Genomic DNA, 16,245 nt, shown 5'->3' with positions numbered 1-16,245 from the left:
TTTAACATTACAAAACATTTAATCCAAACTTGCAATAGGAAAATTGTCAAAATGAAGCACTAGTCAACAGTGTTAGAGGTATTCAGCCGTGTGTGGTTGTTTCGCTCCAGTTAAAGGGGCAATCCTTAGTTTTGGTAAAAAGCTGAGGGATGGGGCAGGAGAAATGTAACCACTCAAAATTATAGACAGAACTATGGATACAAGGACTGACCATGCATGATATCAAAATTATAGTTATAACCAAACATAAACAAACATTTAAAACATGGTTATATTTACTTTGTTTACAAACATTGTAGTAAAACAAGCTGATATTTTGAGTTCTGATGGGGTATGACAGTTTAACTAAGCTCATGAGGTATTTACAAGTTATATTCTTCAAGAATCAATGGTTACATATAATTAATTTATAAGTCCAAAAATTGATATAGCAACTGCAGATTGCCCCTTCAATGAATAAGTCTTTGCATTTGTATCCAATTGATTGAATTGGAATTGTTGTTTGTTAATATGTCTGGTCTTTCTTTTCACCAAAGAGTTCTGTCTCTGCCCAGCTGGGAGGCTGGCTTGTATCATGCACTCTCCTTGGGCAGCCCGTCAGATCCAAGCAAATGCTCACTAGGGTCCTCCACCACGCGAGGTCCAGGTCCAGCCTTATACACAAATCAGAAATAATCCCTCAGACAAACCAACTTAATATCACATCAAAATGTAGCAGATCCATACATAATGTGTGCGTTTATAGGATCTGCATTCCCGCTGATTTCCCGTAAGCCGGTTGGAGAGAGCATCAAGCTCGCTCCCCAAAACCTTCCACTACGCCAACCCGCAGAGATGCACAGGAAACGGGCAAAGGACCCGGAGGGTGCTGCCTATGTGTATGTGTGTGTGTGTGTGTGTGTGTGTGTGTGTGTGTGTGTGTGTGTGTGTGTGTATGTACCTTGGTGCTGATTATATAGCTGATTCCCTTCACCATGGGCTCCATACCAATGGCCTGCTTCAGCTCCTCAGATAGTGTTGTTGGGGCAACCGGAAGACCCTTTAGAAACCTGACGTGGGACAGGTAAAGTCACAGGAGGGAGTGTTGTCTGACTGTCTGAGTGTGTGTTTGTGAGAAACTCACTGTCCTCCGTTGGTCTCTGGTGGGAATAAGTGTTTGACCACCTGGACAAACTCTTCCACATTCTGCTGAAGAGTGTAGATCACTGCATTGGGACCTGCATCAAACGTGTATGCCACCTGGTGGAGAAGAGAAAACATTGGTCACTGCTTATACTCGTGAAAAGAACTCAACCAACGTTATAGCTTTGTTACAGCAGTGTTATAACAGTGTCAGCAGAAGGAGGGATGTGATGCTGCACTAGTCCTCTGAGACTCATGAAGAAGTACTAGGTCATAGACGCGGCAAAGAGGTCAATAGAACGCAGACCATGGGGGATAGAAGAAGGATGCCAGATTGGTGCACAACAAATCTGATCTAACAAAGTGGATATTCGTCAAATCCGTCATGATCAATGTATTGTAACAGGCCCACAACGTGTTTACAAAGTCTGATTTGGATATACTGTTTTCGCTGCATAACATTTCAGGTTTAGAAGAAGTGACTGCTAAATGCTAACTCCCATTCATATAAGCTGGTAGCATAGAGAAATCAGTGGTGGTAGTCAAAGTCATTTTTTAACTGTAATGCAGTTGATTGGTGATGATGACATGAACATGTATTGAAGTTGACATCAATACAATCAATATAATACTCAGATTTTTACCACAACATTGTGTGAAATACACATAAACAACAGCCTAAATGTAGGCTAATTTCGCTTAGGGGAAATAAGGAGCTTCTGGATCTTTCCATGGCATTTCCACTGTTTTGGTCAAGATCCATTGATTTCTTTACCACATCCATACTTGGGCTTGTTAACACATTTTCTATTCCTCTTGAACTGTAGAAATACTACCAGTTTCATATCTCTAGTTCATAATCTCAGAATATAAACAATTACTGCACCTTGTTCTGCTTCTTAGCTTAGACCCCTTGTAGAACTGTCAATGTTCCATATGACTAGCACATTTCCATGACTAAAAGAAAGAACTAACTCCCTGATGGTGCTCACCTTTGTTTCCCTGTAGTGACGGTTATAGCGGTGCACAAGGTTGATAACACGGCGCGACACGTCGTTGAGGTAGAAAATGGGTGGGTAGGTGTCCAGGCAGGTGGCATGGAACTGATTGCTATCCTTCATGGTCAGCTCAGCGAACGCAGTAAAGTCCCTCTTATGTACAGCCTCAATCATCTCCTTCATCCTGGCTGGGACCACAGAGTCTGCCCGGTGCTGAGGGGGAGAACACAAGGGTTAAGGGTAAGGGTTAATAACTTTGTTTGTGTGTGTGTGTGTGTGTGTGTGTGTACCTTCAGGAGACTGCTCGTCTCTACACTAGTTTGCATGCCGGAAGTGCTGCCAACTGGTTTCCGCTCAGCACTGACCTAAAAAGAGAGAGGGAGACAGAGAGATGGGGGTGTTGAGATTATTAAAGAAATGGGAGAAATGTATATGCCAACATTTGCTCCAGAAAAAGCCATCTTTAGTAATGATCAGAGAGACCTACCACCAGTACAAGGACCCTGAGCTCAGGCCAGTGAGTCTCTGGCTCCACCTGCTGGGCCAGACTGTCCTTGCCATCTCCTTGCTGGCCCATAATCCACTGGACGAAGCCCCCATGCATACTCCTACAGGCACTGCCTGAACCCTGCCTAGAAACCACAGACAACTCCCCCTCCACTCCCATCACCCGGGACAGGGTGTACACTGGAACAGGAGAGTGGAGTGAGGAGACAAGATGGAGAGACAAAAGGAAAGTAAGGAGAAGAGGGATGAGGAGATGGAGACGGTACTTAAGTTCCCAACATTTAAAAAGCATAAAACTAGTTTCACACAAGCATTTACTTAATTTGATCTATTTAATGCTGTGTTGGGTACAAACCATTATGATAGGACACAGTCTCTTACCCAGACAGGCATAGCCGGCAGCAGAGGAGGCAAGTCCGGCTGCAGTTGGGAAGTTGTTGACAGAGCAGATGTGGACTTTATGGGACAAACCGGCCGTGTCTACATCAGCCTCCCCATCACTACGTCGCTTACGGGCCAGGCGCCGAACTGAGGAAGGAAACCACCAACAACAACACATCATTTCTTGTCCTCCCCCTTTGCTCTCTTACTCTTCCCCCTCTACTCTCTCCCTCTATCATATCATTGCATATAGTGACTCACTCTCCATAAGGCAGGACTGTAGTCTGGGCTGGGTTATGTCCTCCTCTTTGCCGTTGAGCCAGATACGATCCTCCTGGAACGACCTGCTGCACGCCACTGTTGTGGTTGTTTTGAGCTGGGAGGAATAAGGACACAAGGCAGAAATTGTTAGTTTTTGTTGTTTTAACAAAACAGTCATATTTAGCCACTTGCTGAGTGTCTGGTGTACAGTATTACAGTCTTACCTGGTCTTGATGTAATGTGACACTCAAAGATGAATTTATAGGTAGAATCAACTCCTCATCCCTCTTCCCCCCTTTGAAACAGCAATAACAACAAAGCATTTACAATTCAATACATAGTTATTTTCAAAGATTGTACAGAGAACATTCCTTTCACATCATTGTGGCAATACATTTGTCATGTACCAATGCACACACACCAAAGCGTGGCTAGAAGTGGCTACAGTGCTGCAAGCAAGCATTTCATTGATTCAATAAATGTTACAGTTTTACATGACATTAAGCTAGATGTGGTTGACAGTGTTCTTTGGTTGACATGTCTGTAGTGGATTATACGAAAATACAATACTCACAGTATTTGATGACAGCGATATTCACAGGCGCACTGCATGTTACCATGGTGAGCTTTTTGCCGCTGTCCTCTGACATTTTGATAAAGTAAAATCAGGAGCAATAAAATTACAAAAAATACTATAAACGCGAGACTGTCTAATATTTTGAGATCCACTGATACAGTAATGTCTGCACAACCATAGAGCTTTACAAAACGTGTCTGTGGATTGGAGGGGGTAGAGCACGTGACTAAACCTCCCACCAATCAGCGCCACTCATGTACCGTGACTGAAACAAGGCAGCCAATCCTTTTGATCAGACCACCGTCGTCCGAAAATGACGCCAGAGCCACATTTATCTTGATCGCAGGCAGAAATGTAGTAGTGACTGGATATTACGAATGATAGTGCCGGGTATATTTGACCATATACCGTATATTAAACAGCTCTTGTGTTATGTTCTTCTTTTATATGAAATTATGGTTTCAGAGGAAAGAAAAAAACAGTAATCTAGTGTATAATTATTGTTATTATAAGAGGAACACTTGTTTTATGATCAAGAAGAATGACTCCTTGTCTGCTTTATCAATGCTGACATTGATTTATTGGGGTGAACGCTTTGAACATGAAACCAAATCTCCCATGAATTTATCTCCAAATATTTAGTAACATCATGCTTGTAAGAACATCAATGTACTGTCAGATATTGAGTATTACCTGTGGCAGGTGAACAATAGAATCAACCATTCATATATCTGTGGTCTCACCAGACACCTGTTCAATGTGAGTGAAGCAGGAAGTTCTTTAAGTGCTGTTGTAGACTAACGATTGAGATAATTTAACAAATCCTGCTACAAATACATGTCTCAGCCTCTTAATGCACATACTGCAGACATTTCAGCATAGAGTATTTTAACCTAGTGAGTCAAAGCAACTATCTATCGGCAGCCTATACATTAGGATAGCCTAAGACACTACCTAGGAGGCCTTGTAAAGAAGATTGACTACATTTTTATACAAACTATATTTTTCTTACACCATTGCTCTTATGTGATTATACTTTTTTAATGAAAGCAAATGTAGTGCAAACCCATATGACCAATCAATGAGTCTTCAAGCACTCAGCTCACAGACAAAATATCATCATGATAAAGCTGTTGATTATTTGTGGAATAAGCATTCAAATGTAAGGCTTTTTTATTTTTTAAATGTAAACTGTTGGATACAGGTCAGCAAAATTTTACAAAAAAGAATGAATATACCCATGTGCTCTGTCCAATTTGATGTTTTCACTATTTACTGAGTAGCAGCAGACAGTATTCACAAAGCAGTCTCTAGAAAAATGTATCAGCAGCAATATACCCTAAGTTGAATTTTGTTCTGCTTCTTGTGGTGGAGAAAAAGTAAAACGTGGTGAAAATGGATATAAGAGAGAATATAGTAATGAGTTCCAGATGCACACAGGGGCTGATGTGATACCCCTGGGTGCATCACTAAGGCAGGGCCTTTGGCAAGTCAAAGACGGCCGCCAACGAACAGAGCCCTGCTCCAACCTATCCAGTCCTGAATCCCGCCCTAAGCCAGCCGTCTGACTGGTTCCTGAGCTCCTTTCAATGGATCAATCATCATCCTCATCGGAGTCCATCACCTTTCGTCGGTTGAACTGAGGGGAGGAAAGGGGATGCAGTCAGTTAAAAGTCTGAGATTGTGATACTGTATTTGTTCCGTGGACTCACCTTGACAGTTGTCTTTTTTTCTGTTTGCTGACTAACTTTTTCTAGGATGTCGATCAAACCAGTCTCTGAAATCTGAAGAGAGACAATCCAAATGTAAGGAAGAGCCAATAGCAGATGGGTCAAGTCAGTGCTTTTCATAGGGAATAGTTTTTAATGTTTAAACATTTGAATGATAAGAAAAAAATCAGAAAATTGCAGGTGAATTCACAGGGCAAAATATGGTCCTGCGTATGACTGCTCGGGGGCAATGCAGTCACTAGCGAAGAGAAAGAAACATCAGGCTGTCTTAAGTGTTTTTTTCCGGGTCGCGTAAGTCCAAACAGTGTAAAAAAATATATATAGTATACACTGAGTGTAAAAAACATTAGGAATAGCTGCTCTTTCCATAACTGACTGACTAGGTGAATCCAGGTGAAAGCTATGATCCCTTATTGATGTCACTTAATAAATCCACGTCAATCAGTGTAGACGAAGGGGAGGAGACAGGTTAAAGAAGGATTTTTAAGCCTTGAGACAATTGAGACATGGATTGTGTAGGTGTGCTATTCATATGACAGGGGACGCAGTCCCTATGTTGTATTGTTGTCTACCTTCTTGCCCTTTGTGCTGTTGTCTGTGCCCAATCATCTTTGTACCATGTTTTGTGCTGCTACCATGTTGTGTTGCTACCATGTTGTTGTCATGCTGTGTTTCTACCATGCGGTGTTGTCATTTGTTGCTGCCTTGCTATGTTGCTGTCTTATGTAGTGTTGTGTTGTCATGTGTGTTTTGTCCTATATTTATATATATATTTTTTATGGATCCCAGCCCCTGTCCCCACAGGAGGCCCTTTGCCTTTTGGTAGGCCATCATTGTAAATAAGAATTTGTTCTAAATTGACTTGCCTAGTTGAATAAAGGTTAAATACAATTTTAAAAAATAGGGTGACTGGGCAAGAAAAAAGTGAAATGCCTTTGAACAGGGTATGGTAGTAGGTGCCAGATTTTTGCAATGCTGCTGGGGTTTTCACGCTCAACAGTTTCCTGTGTGTATCAAGATTGGTCCACCACCCAAAGGACATCCAGCCAACGTGACAACTGTGGGAAGCATTGGAGTCAACATGGGCCAACATCCCTGTGGAACGCTTTTGACACCTTGTAAAGCCCATGCCCCGATGAATAGAGGTTGTTCTGAGAGCAAAAAGAGGTGCAACTCAATATTAGGAAGGTGTTTCTAATGTTAGGGCACACACATATAGAGTTGAAGTCAGAAGTTTACATACACCTTAGCCAAATGCATTTAAACTCAGTTTCACAATTCCTGACATTTAATCCTAGTAAAAATTCCCGGTCTTAGATCTGTTAGGATCACTACTTTATTTTAAGAATGTGAAATGTCAGAATAATAGTTTACATACACTAAATTGTTAGTGTATGTAAACTTCTAACCCACTGGAATTGTGATACAGTGAATTATAAGTGAAATAATCGGTCTGTAAACAATTGTTTGGAAAAATTACTTGTGTCATGGACAAAGTAGATGTCCTAACCGACTTGCCAAAAGTATAGTTTGTGAACAAGAAATTTCTGGAATGGTTGAAGAGTTTTAATGACTCCAACCTAAGTGTATGTAAACTTACAAATACAATCGCTGGAAATTAGCTTTAAAACTGCAAAAAGTTATTTCAGCTCCATGGAGAACTTTGTAGAATTGCAGGAAATTGGCTTTAAAAATTGACAAATTTCTCTACACCGCCAAGATGGGGGCCTCTAAAATGTTCTCGCCCCCTACCTCCCCCATAGCCTAAGCCCCACTTTTTTCAGTTAGGGATTTTTTCCTAAGCATTAACAATCACAATTTTGTTTAAAAGTACGTTCAATGATATACAGTGCCTTGCGAAGGTATTCGGCCCTTTTGAACTTTGCGACCTTTTGCCACATTTCAGGCTTCAAACATAAAGATATAAAACTGTATTTTTTTGTGAAGAATCAACAACAAGTGGGACACAATCATGAAGTGGAACAACATTTATTGGATATTTCCAACTTTTTTAACAAATCAAAAACTGAAAAATTGGTTGTGCAAAATTATTCAGCCCCCTTAAGTTAATACTTTGTAGCGCCACCTTTTGCTGCGATTACAGCTGTAAGTCGCTTGGGGTATGTCTCTATCAGTTTTGCACATTGAGAGACTGAAATGTTTTCCCATTCCTCCTTGCAAAACAGCTCGAGCTCAGTGAGGTTGGATGGAGAGCATTTGTGAACAGCAGTTTTTAGTTCTTTCCACAGATTCTCGATTGGATTCAGGTCTGGACTTTGACTTGGCCATTCTAACACCTGGATATGTTTATTTTTGAACCATTCCATTGTAGATTTTGCTTTATGTTTTGGATCATTGTCTTGTTGGAAGACAAATCTCCGTCCCAGTCTCAGGTCTTTTGCAGACTCCATCAGGTTCGTCCTGAATGGTCCTGTATTTGGCTCCATCCATCTTCCCATCAATTTTAACCATCTTCCCTGTCCCTGCTGAAGAAAAGCAGGCCCAAACCATGATGCTGCCACCACCATGTTTGACAGTGGGTATGGTGTGTTCAGGGTGATGAGCTGTGTTGCTTTTACGCCAAACATAACGTTTTGCATTGTTGCCAAAAAGTTCAATTTTGGTTTCATCTGACCAGAGCACCTTCTTCCACATGTTTGGTGTGTCTCCCAGGTGGCTTATGGCAAACTTTAAACAACACTTTTTATGGATATCTTTAAGAAATGGCTTTCTTCTTGCCACTCTTCCATAAAGGCCAGATTTGTGCAATATACGACTGATTGTTGTCCTATGGACAGAGTCTCCCACCTCAGCTGTAGATCTCTGCAGTTCATCCAGAGTGATCATGGGCCTCTTGGCTGCATCTCTGATCAGTCTTCTCCTTGTATGAGCTGAAAGTTTAGAGGGACGGCCAGGTCTTGGTAGATTTGCAGTGGTCTGATACTCCTTCCATTTCAATATTATCGCTTGCACAGTGCTCCTTGGGATGTTTAAAGCTTGGGAAATGTTTTTGTATCCAAATCCGGCTTTAAACTTCTTCACAACAGTATCTCGGACCTGCCTGGTGTGTTCCTTGTTCTTCATGATGCTCTCTGCGCTTTTAACGGACCTTTGAGACTATCACAGTGCAGGTGCATTTATACGGAGACTTGATTACACACAGGTGGATTGTATTTATCATCATTAGTCATTTAGGTCAACATTGGATCATTCAGAGATCCTCACTGAACTTCTGGAGAGTTTGCTGCACTGAAAGTAAAGGGGCTGAATAATTTTGCACGCCCAATTTTCAGTTTTTGATTTGTTAAAAAAGTTTGAAATATCCAATAAATGTCGTTCCACTTCATGATTGTGTCCCACTTGTTGTTGATTCTTCACAAAAAAATACAGTTTTATATCTTTATGTTTGAAGCCTGAAATGTGGCAAAAGGTCGCAAAGTTCAAGGGGGCCGAATACTTTCGCAAGGCACTGTATGTCCACATATGCTTTAGGTCCAGTTCTCTCACCTTTCCTCCCAGCTGGCCCATGCGGGCCATCTGTATGAGGTAATTCTCCACTGCTTTGGCCTTCTCTGGCTTCACCAGAGCCAAGTTACTCACTGCAACAAAACATAGCAGGCTTTTAGGCAATGGAGCCACCTATTGCTAAACCAGGCGTAGGTGCTGAAAGTTCCAATATCAGATCAATGATTCATTCAAACCAGGGGGATATGAAAGACCTACATCTGGCGCGGGCAGACTGGTCTAGAACCTGAGCCAGTATGGAGTTCCTCATCTCTGTTTCCCTGTGAAAAGACCGAACAGAAGATTATAGTTAGGCCACAATGGCTACGTTTACACATGCAGCCCAATTGGGCTGCCTGTGTAAATGAAGCCAATTGTTTTATCACATTGACTAGCTTTATAAATAGTCTGTCACATAGTTCTTCATAAACCAGAGCTGCAAAATGCAGGTCAAGACATGCAACATTAGCAAACTACTGTGAACTAAACCAATAACAGGGGAGAGACATCTGTGTCTCTGAAATGTAGCTATACTCAGCACTGAGTTGTGAATGCATGACGGGAATAAATAAATAATGAAGACCAACTTCTGTTTGGCCTCCTGCTGCCCTTGCTGGTCATTTGAAGAGTCCTGGGAAGGGGGGGGGGGGGGGAGAGACAGTCAAAGTCCACTCCTTTCTTTAGTTGTTTAAACATATTCATTTTTAAACAACAAGAGAACAGACCAGCCAACAGGCTACTGTATCACACAGCCATGCTGAGCGCACACATCGGCTCTCTCTTGAAGTGCAGCCTAATATTGCTGTGAATTTTCACACCCATGGCAAAGGGACTAGATCTTTGAACAACAGTTTAAACTGTACCAAAACGTGGTTCAGAAAACAACCCGTTGCCCCCTCCCCTATCCCTACTCCTTTGGAGTTTGCAGATCTGAAAGAGCCTATTGGTAGACTGGGTGGAGCCATCCCCATATTGATTACATCTGCCCAGTTCCTTCAAATCTAGCCTCAAGAGGGACAGGGATAGGGAGTGGGACACAATTCACTGTAGTATAGTAGACTACAAAGTGAAAATGTACAGGTTTCTGGAAAATATGTTTATACAAAGCTTACAAAATAATAAATGTTTTAAATATTTTTTTAAGTTTAACATATAAGCTTCACTCAAGCTTGATAACCATGTCCCAAACCATTCACAATACATCATGGTTCTGACATTCAAACATTTTGCTTTTATTGCAAACATACTTGGGTCACATTACTCAAGGAGCACAGACACAACTGCCAGACATGCTGCATTGCTCAGTCCAGGTCATTAATTACACAGCCTTTTGCCATGTCACCGCCATCACACAATGTGCAGTACAGTAGCTGTACAGCAGCTTACCCCCGGACTCATTTGGTTCCAAGACAGACTCTGAAAAATTAGCAACTCAAACTCAATGACAACATCTCTGTTGGATGAAAGGATTCCTAGTGTGACTATGTCCATCCCATTCCCAATCTTTTGATTGATAATCTCTGTCATCATGTCACTCATATTGAGGTATAACTCATTCATAAACACTAACTACCTTTAGCGCCTATTGACAATAGTATCTTCTGGCTGGGGGAGTTTTGTTAAGAGCCCCGCCACTCGTTGCGGATGTTAAAACGCATTACTTGCGGTATGGTTTTGGAAACAAAAGTCACGTGTCTTTCATATATGCGAGAAATAATAATAAATCCCCAAAAAATAAAAGGTTACTACACACCTTAATTACATTTTTTATTATTAACCTTTATTTAACCAGGGGAACTCATTGAGACCATGGTCTCATTTCCAATGGTGCCCTGAGAACAACAGTTCAAGCAATGTGAACAACAATTCCAGCATGATCACTACAAAGTTACAGTTACAACATTTCAAATCAAATGTTACATTCAAAAGGTTAGTAGAAACAAATATATACATTCAATCAAAACCAGTGCAGTTTTCATTGGTCACATTTTTTATTATAGCCATAAATTCACCTTTTGGGACCAAAGAATCAAGTTCTAGAGTGACCTGTAGGACATTCCAGGACGGAGGGGCATAGTAACTAAAATCAGTCTTCCCTAACTCAGAGGAGACCCATGGAATCTCTAGTACCAACCAGTCTTGAGAGAGAGTATTATACTTACCAAATTTCCTATTTAGAAGTGAGATGAGGTAGTATGGGAGTTTCTGGAGAAGTGCTTTATTTATTAATATTAGCCAATGTTGGGTCCTTCTGTTACTCAGAGACTCCCATCCAACAGAACTATATAAGAGAAAATGATGCGAACAGAAATGATCACCAATGATAAAACGAAAGGCTTAGTGGTAGACTGTATCTAGAGGTTTTAACAGAGGCTGCCGTATGCATGAAGATTGAGTCGCCATAGTCAATTACTGGGAAGTGTTGCTTGTCCCTTTTCTGCTTTCTTGACTAAGGCAGCTCCAAAATGCAGGTGTTTCAGCCTAGCTCAGTGCTTTCTGTGGTGGAAGGGCAGCCAGCAGAAAATATTGAGCATAGGGGTTGGTAATAGAGGTCGACCGATTAATCGGAATGGCCAATTAACTAGGGCCGATTTAAAGTTTTCATAACAATTGGTAATCGCCATTTTTGGACACCGATTGTGGCCGATTACATTGCACTCCACGAGGAGACTGTGTGGCAGGCTGTTATGCGTTATTTATTACCTGTTATGCGAGTGCAGCAAGGAGCCAATGTCAGTTGCTAGCTAGCATTAAACTTATCTTATAAAAAACAAATCTATCTTAACATAATCACTAGTTAAACTAGTAATATCATCAACCATGTGTAGTTATCTAGCTTGTCCTGCGTTGCATATAATCAATGCGGTGCCTGTTAATTTATCATTGAATTATAGCCTACCTCGCCAAACGGGCAATTTAACAGGCGCATTCGTGGAAAAAAGCACTGTTGTTGCACCAATGTGAACCTAACCATAAACATCAATGTCTTTCTTAAAATCTATACTCAAGTATAGATTTTTAAACCTGCATATTTAGTTAATATTGCTTGCTAACATTAATTTATTTTAACTAGGGAAATTGTGTCACTTCTCTTGCGTTCTGTGCAACAGAGTCAGGGTAGATGCAGCAGTTTGGGTCGCCTGGCTCGTTGCAAACTGTGTGAAAACTATTTCTTCCTAACAAAGACAGCCAACTTTGCCAAACGGGGGATGATTTAACAAAAGCACATTTGCGAAAAAAAACACAACCGTTGTACGAATGTACCTAACCATAAACATCAATGCCTTTCTTAAAATCAATACACAGAAGTATATATTTTTAAACCGGCATATTTAGTTAAAAGAAATCCAGGTTTACAGGCAATATTGAACTAGGGAAATTGTGTCACTTCTCTTGCGTTCATTGCACGCAGTGTCAGGGTATATGAAACAGTTTGGGCCGCCTGGCTCGTTGCAAACTAATTGGCAGAATTTTATGTAATTATGACATAACATTGAAGGTTGTGCAATGTAACAGGAATATTTAGACTTATGGATGCCACCCGTTAGATAAAATACGGAACGGTTCCGTATTTCACTGAAAGAATAAACGTTTTGTTTTCGAAATGATAGGTCATTAATATGGTCAAATCCATAAACTAAGGCTCGTATTTCAGTGTGTTATTATAATTAAGTCTATGAATTGATAGAGCAGTCTGACTGAGCGGTGGTATGCAGCAGCTTTCTTCTCCAACACTTTGTTTTTGCATTATTTAAACCAAACTGAACATGTTTCATTATTTATTTGAGACTAAATTGATTTTATTGATGTATTATATTAAGTTAAAATAAAAGTGTTCATTGTTCATTCAGTATTGTTGTAATTGTCATTATTACAAATATATATATATATATATATATATATATATATATATATATATTTTTTTTTTTTTAAATAGATTTTTTTTTTAAACATTTTTTTAATATATATATATATATTAAAAAAATGTAAAAAAAAAAAATCTATTTAAAAAAAATATATATATATATATATATTTTTTAATCTGCCGATTAATCGGTATCGGCTTTTTTTGGTCCTCCAATAATCCAGTATCGGCGTTGAAAAATCATAAATCGGTCAACCTCTAATAATGAGTTTGCCCCACAAAGATTTACATGCTAAAATCGCCACTGTATAAAGTAAATGAGTCTTTACTTGCAACTTTTTGTTTTTTTAAAGGCCAACTTATCATCAATCCAAATGCCTAGCTACTTATAAATGGAGAACTAGCATAATTTGGGCTCCTCTCAAGGTCTTTAAAATCAATTTTACAACACCTGGAGAAAAGCAAACGTGGTTTTATCAACATTCACTTAAGACCGGTAATCAATTATTTAATTGAATCAAAGCCAAGCTGAAGGTCATGAATGGCTTGCTGCACTGAGGGGGCACATTAATAAATTACTCATCTGCATAGAGATGTAAGCCCCAGTTATTATTATTCAGGGATAAACCAACATTATTTATGAAAATAGTGAACAGTAAAGGGCCTAGTATTGAGCCTTGTGGCACACCTTTGGTTATGTTAAGAAAATTAGACTGAATGCCATCAATAGATATACATTGACTTCTGTCGTGCAGTTGCCTGGAAACCGGACGTTGAATTGCATTGAATCCTACGTTGGGCAGAAATTTGCATTTCAGTCAAGAAAGTTCTCCACCAACCTCTACAAGCCAGAATGTTGAATAAAATAATATTACAGTGTACTTAACCGGTTGGTCCTTTTGGCAGTAGTAATGTGAAACAATATATCCACAGGAAAGTATAATTACATACATTTTTCAAAGCACTGGTAATGTGTTCAGAATTCTCACATGAAGCATGAGCAGAACAATGTAAACATGCACGAGCTTGGCAAGTACGCACACATCTCGTGCATGTATTTTTGTCTTCTGTGAATGTTTCAGGTGATAGAAATCTGAGAAGCGCTTGTGCTGTACTAATTAGCTCTGCGCTTCGAACACCTGTGCGTAAACGGAAGACGGACACCAAAAGCTTTTGTCACTGAAAAAATACTGTCAGCTGCAACTGTTTTAAAATGTATTTTAATGTGATATGAAAGTTTAGGGCTTTATGTTTCTAGAACCATACCGCAATTGAAAATCGATTCAAGGGGGTTGGCGCCCTCCCTTGGGTTGTGCCGTGGCGGAGATCTTCGTGGGCTATATTCGGCCTGGTCTCAGGATGGTAAGTTGGTGGTTGAAGATATCCCTCTAGTGGTGTGGGGGCTGTGCTTTGGCAAAGTAGGTGGGGTTATATCCTGCCTGTTTGGCCTTGTCTGGGGGTATCATCGGATGGGGCCACAGTGTCTCCTGACCCTTTCTGTCTCAGCCTCCAGTATTTATGCTGCAGTAGTTTGTGTCGGGGGGCTAGGGTCAGTCTGTTATATCTGGAGTATTTCTCCTGTCTTCTCCAGTGTCCTGTGTGAATTTAAGTATGCTCTCTCGAATTCTCTCTCTCGGAGGAGGAGGACCTGAGCCCTAGGACCATGCCTCAGGACTACCTGGCATGATGACTCCTTGCTGTCCCCAGTCCACCTGGCCGTGCTGCTGCTCCAGTTTCAACTGTTCTGCCTGCGGCTATGGAACCCTGACCTGTTCACCGGACGTACTACCTGTCCCAGACCTGCTGTTTTCAACTCTCTAGAGACAGCATGAGCGGTAGAGATACTCTCAATGATTATCTATGAAAAGCCAAATGACATTTACTCCTGAGGTGCTGACTTGTTGCACTCTCGACAACTACTGTGATTATTATTATTTGACAATGCTGGTCATTTATGAACATTTGAACATCTTGGCCATGTCCTGTTATAATCTCCACCCGGCACAGCCAGAAGAGGACTGGCCACCCCTCATAGCCTGGTTCCTCTCTAGTCTTCTTCGTAGGTTTTGGCATTTCTAGGGAGTTTTTCCTAGCCACCGTGCTTCTACACCTGCATTGTTTGCTGTTTGGGGTTTTAGGCTGGGTTTCTGTACAGCACTTTGATATATCAGCTGATGTAAGAAGGGCTATATAAATACATTTGATTTGATTTGAAATTTGATTTGATGGCTGTTTTGGCTGCCAGAGCCAACTCGCCTCTAAACAGAACATGTAAGGTCCTTGGACTAAAAGGAGTGATTTTAGGCTCATTTAGTCCAATATTGGGCTAATCTGGGTATATCTATTCAGTAAAGTGTTTTGCTTAATGAAGATTTAGAAATCAGTGCCAAGCAGGCTTGCTAGATAATCCAGACAGAGGGTGGGGCTACTAACAATGATGTTCAGTGATTGCTTCAAACTAGGTCTGAAAAACGGACATTCACACTACTCTCGCACTTGTGCACCAAAACACCTGGGCACATGCACGCGCACCAGGGGAGCGGTAGAGCGATTCTCAACCCCAGAGGAGTGGGAGACGCGAGCGCCAAAGTCAACGAGTCATTGTCCTGTTCATAAATTAAATGTATGTTTCGCATATTCATAAATGTTGATTAAATCACATCACATAGCTTACTAGCTACTGGTAGTATAACTCGTGTCTCACTATGGCATGAGTTTACTAGCTAACGTTAGCTAGCTATCAATCTACAGTATCTTATTAGTAACTACGTTAGCTAGTAAACTAGGTACTGAATTATCTGGCTGCTATGCGAACATGCAATGAACAGTATTAGAAAATTCGTTAAAGATGGTGATAGGTTAAAATACTCTAAACTTGAGCTATAACACTAGCTAGCGACAGACTGAACAGTGGATCTTCATATATGGTCGGAACTATGCATTTCTGGTCCCCTCAGGCTCTCTCCTTACCCCGTGTTTTGACTGCAGTTCGGCCATGCGTTGCCGCCTGATAGCCTCCAATTCGTCGTCTGCCATTGTGTTCGAATAGATAGAAAATAGGCCTTATCAATGGTAAAATAAGAAAATCTGTCACTTAACGAGTCTTGTGGAACTGTTTCGTTAGGGGCTGGGCCCTGCTTCAGTATAATGTAATCGATCTCAGAATAATCCAATATGCATCCAGAATAAAGCAATCGAGCCACAAAAGGATGATATCGTAGAAATGATCTGTCTGGACAGTTTAGGACTGCCTATCAACCAGTCACACTTACAACATAAAATATAATTAAATTAGTCATA

At 40.7% G+C, this 16,245-nt stretch overlaps 2 protein-coding genes across 3 annotated transcripts; both read right to left on the bottom strand.

Annotated features, from left to right (window-relative positions):
* LOC139384670 (diphosphomevalonate decarboxylase-like) lies at positions 1-4,045 on the bottom strand. The gene is made up of 10 exons (XM_071129493.1): positions 3,844-4,045; positions 3,494-3,564; positions 3,270-3,384; positions 3,009-3,155; positions 2,608-2,807; positions 2,411-2,485; positions 2,115-2,333; positions 1,124-1,239; positions 941-1,049; positions 1-653 (listed from the first exon to the last, which is right to left on the bottom strand). Exons 1-10 carry the CDS (start codon positions 3,917-3,919, stop codon positions 573-575), a joined length of 1,209 nt encoding a protein of 402 aa, XP_070985594.1. The 5' UTR covers positions 3,920-4,045; the 3' UTR covers positions 1-572.
* A 353-nt stretch (positions 4,046-4,398) lies between these two features.
* Positions 4,399-16,175, bottom strand: LOC139385150 (programmed cell death protein 5-like). 2 transcript variants are annotated; one of them, XM_071130231.1, is made up of 7 exons: positions 15,916-16,088; positions 10,467-10,496; positions 9,668-9,711; positions 9,300-9,361; positions 9,084-9,175; positions 5,559-5,630; positions 4,399-5,485 (listed from the first exon to the last, which is right to left on the bottom strand). In XM_071130231.1, exons 1-7 carry the CDS (start codon positions 15,979-15,981, stop codon positions 5,441-5,443), a joined length of 411 nt encoding a protein of 136 aa, XP_070986332.1. In that variant the 5' UTR covers positions 15,982-16,088; the 3' UTR covers positions 4,399-5,440. The 2 variants fall into 2 exon arrangements, with proteins under 2 accessions (XP_070986332.1, XP_070986333.1); XM_071130232.1 differs by lacking the exon at positions 10,467-10,496 and having other exon boundaries at positions 15,916-16,175.
* Positions 16,176-16,245: the final 70 nt, after the last annotated feature.

Source organism: Oncorhynchus clarkii, chromosome 26, assembly GCF_045791955.1.
Source record: "Oncorhynchus clarkii lewisi isolate Uvic-CL-2024 chromosome 26, UVic_Ocla_1.0, whole genome shotgun sequence".
Classification (NCBI taxonomy): Eukaryota; Metazoa; Chordata; class Actinopteri; order Salmoniformes; family Salmonidae; genus Oncorhynchus; species Oncorhynchus clarkii.
Note: the sequence above shows the minus strand (reverse complement) of the source record. Positions and strands in the feature narration are given on the sequence as shown.